This window comes from Nansenia antarctica, assembly GCF_963989245.1.
Source record: "Nansenia antarctica genome assembly, chromosome: 1".
In the NCBI taxonomy this organism is placed as follows: Eukaryota; Metazoa; Chordata; class Actinopteri; order Argentiniformes; family Microstomatidae; genus Nansenia; species Nansenia antarctica.
Window position 1 is genome coordinate 91539642 of NC_137674.1, and position 5000 is coordinate 91544641.

The following is a 5000-nucleotide window of genomic DNA, read 5'->3' on the forward strand; positions in this document are numbered from 1 at the left end:
TTGACTTGTTCAGCAGCAGGTTGTTAACCTTGCACAGCTTGCTCAGTTGCTCTACCTCATCCCTGTACGCCGCCTCGTCCCCCCCCGAGATGCAGCCCACCACGGTGGTGTCGTCTGCAAACTTTACGATGGAGTTGCTGGGGTGGACGGGGGTGAAGTCGTAGGTGTAGAGGTTGTAGAGGATGGGGCTTAGCACGCAGCCCTGGGGGGACCCAGTGCTGAGTCTGAGGGCTGTGGAGGTGTGGGGGCCCACCCGCACCCTCTGGGGGCGGTCGGTCAGGAAGTCCTTGATCCATGCACATATAGAGTGTGATAGTCCCAGGTCTAGTAGTTTGGTCACTAGCCTGTCTGGAAGGATGGTGTTGAAGGCGGAGCTGAAGTCCACAAAGAGCAGTCTCGCGTAGCTGTTTCCCCTCTCCAGGTGGGATAGAGTAGATTAAATTGGGAGTCTGTAAAAATGCTTGCAAACAAAAATTAACAGCACTCAAACTATACTTTGAAACGGATCAGGACGTGATAGAAGGATGATAGTGTGGATGAGAAGAAGACACGTGAGAGCATTTATGGAATGGTTAAAATATGAGGGAAAACAAACACATTGGAGATTGCATTATGTGTGCAAATTAATAATAAATTTTAAAAAGCATTATTCCTTTACAACCGAAATCTTTCCTCTAAAACGAAATGATGTGAATACAGGAGCAGAACAAAAAAACTAAGTCGACAATATTTCTTTGTATTTCAGTCGCTCAAATTATTTCTTTGTTCTTAAAGCATAGCTTTTCAAAAGTAGAAAAAATGTTTGTGTGAAAATGCATGATTGTTAGTGTTCTTCTCTGTCAATTTTGTAAGCATTCTAATTTGGATCAATTAAAAGATATTCTGATTTATATTACACAAAGCCATTAGGGTTAATGGTCCTTTAACATTAACATTAGCTCTGTGCTAATTTGCATCTAAATTGATGGGTTTTGTGGCAAAAATGCAGACCTTTTAATTGTACTGTCTCAGGTAGTACTGAGCTATTTTTGATACCAACAAATGTGAACTTGCAAGGTTATTGATAGCAATTATATTTAAAAAGCATAAGACACTGCCATTGTGTAAATGTTTTCAGAGTGAAAATGTAGTTTGTGTAAAAGCGAGTGAGGTTTGCATTGAGAAGGCACAGTAGCACTGACAGTGGGCATAAGTGAAGCAGAGTGATGGATGCAGGAAAGAGAGGGAGATAGATAAAAGAATTGTGTTTCCACATTTTCAGTCTTGTTAAGTTGGTGACAGCTTTCATTGCACCAAGCCTCAAAGATCGATGGCTGGGATCTGACTCTAATGCAAACTAAACTCGGATCGTTAAACTTTTGGGAAATGAGGACAGAAATTGATTACATTATTTATGGGTTCAATTAATCTCTTAAGGGGAGCCTATTTTACTACTGGGCTTTGAGGCGTGAGGGTGAGGGAGGGGGGGGGGGGGGGGGGTGCTAGGGACGACATCAATCACCTGCTAGACTGGCAATTGTGCCTGACACAGTAAAGTATTGGCACTCTGCCCTACCCTATGCCCCTCAGGTCCAAACATACAGTCTGCAACAAACATCTCTCACATTCATCAAACATACAACCCCAATTCTGTCAAGCAGTCTTCCTAACTAAGGCATCCATGGTGTCCCTAAATGCATATGGCACTATAACAACTAATAACAATATATCAAAGGGTGCAAAATGAGTTCAAAATCCAATATTTTTCACAATCTTCAGTTTGATATTCTCCATAATCGAGTTAATGTGAATCATGTCATTCTACCTCATAGCTCTGTTTGCTTTTATTTGAATGAAAAGATATTGAAATATTACGCTAATTATGTCTCCTCTCAGGTAATCCTGCGCTGACCGTGGGAGTCCAGAAGCATGTGCACAGCATGGGAGAGACTGAAAAGAAAACAGTGAGAGAAGACTGACCACCCTGTGATAAGCAAGAAAAAACATGATGGAGGAGAGAGAAGAAAAGGTGCTTAACCAAAAGAGAGCATGGAAAACTGCCTCGTACTAGTCATTCTCAAAACCTCCATTGAAACAAGGTCCACCGGCAAACTTCCACGATGACAACCCAAACTGTGCTTCTGTTAATGTGTTTCTGTGTAGGGGAGGAGCTGAGGCTAGGTAGCTCACTAACCGTTCATTTACCAACAACAGTTCAGAGCAGTCTGGAAAATAAAATAGATTTCAAGTTCAGAGAAAATGCTGTTTCATCTCTGCAAACCAAAGAACAGGTTGATCATGCTCAGAAAAACACGTTTACCCCTGTTCCAGAGGTCCCTGGTTTGAAAGACGAAGAAAAAAGGGATCAGGAAAACGCAGAGAGGTCTATAGATGACAGGCAAAGAAGTGTAACCCCAGAATCTCCCCATGATGCTTTATCTCCAAACCCAATGTCTCAAACTACATTCACTCCTGGAAAAATGTTGAATATGTTCACATCTAAGAGTCAGGCTGGAGTTGTAAATACTGTTCACAGTCAGTCCCTAGTGGTCCTGGAATCCATGGATGGAGACCCCAGTATAGAGGGCAGCCAACATATGAGACTCCAGACTGATCTTCATTTGGACTCAGATGTTCTCCCAGAAAGGAGGAGCCGATTCATGGTCAGCTTGGTGTCTGCAGACATTGGGGCGGGGCTACGTCTGGAAGGGGCAGGGTTACTAATGGAAGGGGTGGAGCCTCACCCTCGCCGTAGGCGGAGCTGGCTGTGGAACCAATTTTTCGTGATCGAGGAGTACAGAGGCCCAGAGCCGGTGCTCATTGGACGGGTAAGACATCACAACACAACCAATAAACACACAGAATGTAGTATTTGTATTCATAAACTCTTAGAAAAAAAGGTTCCAAAATGGTTCTTTAGCTATCCCTGTAGGAGAACCCTTTGAATAACCCTTTTAGATTCTATGTGGAACCCTTTTCGTTTCCCCCTAGAACCCTCTACGGAAAGGGTTCTACATGGAACCAAAAAGGGGTTCTTCAAAGGGTTCTCCCACAGGGACAGCTTATATAGTTTATACAGCGTTTATAGTTCTTGGTAGCGCTGTTGTTTCTAATACTGTAGGCCTGAGGAGACAGTACATGATCCATTAGGGTTAGTAGTGAATCAGTGTGGTGGCTGTCCACACAACAGCAACAGCGCCCCAGGAGCTGTCAGGAGATATCAAACCAATCTTAGGATGAGATGTTGTGGAGGTGTTTTAAACCAGAGCACACCTGAACCATTGCAGAATCCCTGGACGTTACTTGTAGCACGTCACAGGCAACTGCCCAGCCCAGTGCTCCACTGCTAATGCAGCCTCTGGCAGCTTTGCACAGAGTGTGGATTATTAGCAGTGACGCTACAGGGAATGCTGCCAGTCACTGGAGCAGTTTATTTGAATACTGACACCACAATTGGAGTCTCACCAACTCATATACACCTCATACATGTTTAATATTCCTCTCTGACTGTTATTGATACATTCATGCAGAGATGTTGTTAGCGCAATCAACAGCAGATTCAGGGCTTGATTGCATGGGTCTTATTAGGAATTTCCCATTAAACGGTTGAGTCAGATGTTCTCCTCTATTTTTCTGTGAAATACAGACATGGTTGTGAAAAACAAGCATTATAAGACAGGTTTTGTGTGATGTATCAACGCCAAAAGCCAAGTGCATGATCAGAGCGTATACAGTATGCTTTTACCCTAACCCTAACCCTAACCCTAACCCTAAATACATGTTTATTAACCATTAAAAGTAGAATATATTTAAATGAAGAAGGTTTCTACTGGTAGAGAACAAGAACACAGAGTAGAGATACTGTATGTAAACAAATGAAAAAAGGTATTAGCAGAGCCGTCTACTGTAGGGTTCTTCAGGTTCTCTCTTCCCTGTTTGGTGCTAGAGCTGTAGAACCCTTTGCAGTCTATTGGTGCTTTTCCACTACAGGGCCCGGCTCGGTCGGGTCAGCTCGGGTCGGGTCAGCTCGCTTCGGCACGCTTTTGAACAGTTCTGGGTATTGGCGCTTTTCCACTATACACAAGAGACCAGGAACGAGTAGGAGGAGTAGGAGATAGTAGGCGGAGTTACGCGTCATAAAAGCGCGCCATGGTGGTGACGTATATTTTCACGAGACACAACACAGCCACAACAATAGCAACATGGAGGAACTTGAAGCTATCGTATACTTTTTCCTCGGCATGTGGTATATTATTAACCGTGATTTTTGGGAGAGAAAGAGAAAGAGAGAGAGAGAGAGAGAGAGGAAAGTCATAAGTCACATAAAGTCATGTTTTTTGAACCCTTAAAACCACTGCCTTCACTTGTCTGCTTTATGAACTGTATGAGCATATGAGATGGCTACTGCCTCGTAGTGAATATAAGCACGTGACGCATGTTGAACTCCTGGTTCATTGAGTTTACTCCCGGTTCACTTCTCGGGGTGGCACCATGGTGGTTCAGGGCTCAAAATGACCGTATACCGATGGTGGAGTTAGCCAGCATAGTCTTGTGTTTCTACCCCCTTCATAGCCGGTGTTATTAATGGGCAAAGACGGTGCCCGGAGGCACCCTTTGCGGGTTAATAACTATGATTTACCGTGGGTTACGGTAAAAATTCAAACGTGTCCCACGAGGGGAGAGGACAGGGAATCTAGAACCATTTGAATGGTGTCGATACGACACTCTTATCACGGTCGACACAGCGCGGAGCGAATTCCCGGGTAGATATTGTCTGTTCCCCCGCTGATATCCTCCATGACGTGCTGCTGCTTAGAGCAGCGGGTGAACTCCCGGTTCATTGAGTTTACGGTTAAAAGCATAACTATGTAGAGGTCTGCCTTGAACTCCCTGTAAATGGTTCTACCCAGAACCCTCTGTGAAGTTTTTTCTTTTAACTCCTAAAAGTTCTATGTAGAATCCTCTGCTATTCTGGCAACTTTGGTTGTCTTCTTTTGGTTTGTCTTCTTCTATTATTAATT

The 5000-nt window shown here is 43.8% G+C and overlaps 1 protein-coding gene across 1 annotated transcript in view; it reads left to right on the forward strand.

The window, feature by feature from the left end:
- Window positions 1-2540: 2540 nt before the first annotated feature.
- The window catches only part of cdh24a (cadherin 24, type 2a), a gene marked incomplete at both ends in the record, with an annotated part of 18199 nt that continues 15739 nt past the window's right edge, over window positions 2541-5000 (forward strand). The window contains one exon of the mRNA XM_080527216.1: window positions 2541-2807. Within this exon, the coding sequence (XP_080383342.1) occupies window positions 2541-2807 (267 nt within the window). The remainder of the gene's footprint in view (window positions 2808-5000) is intronic.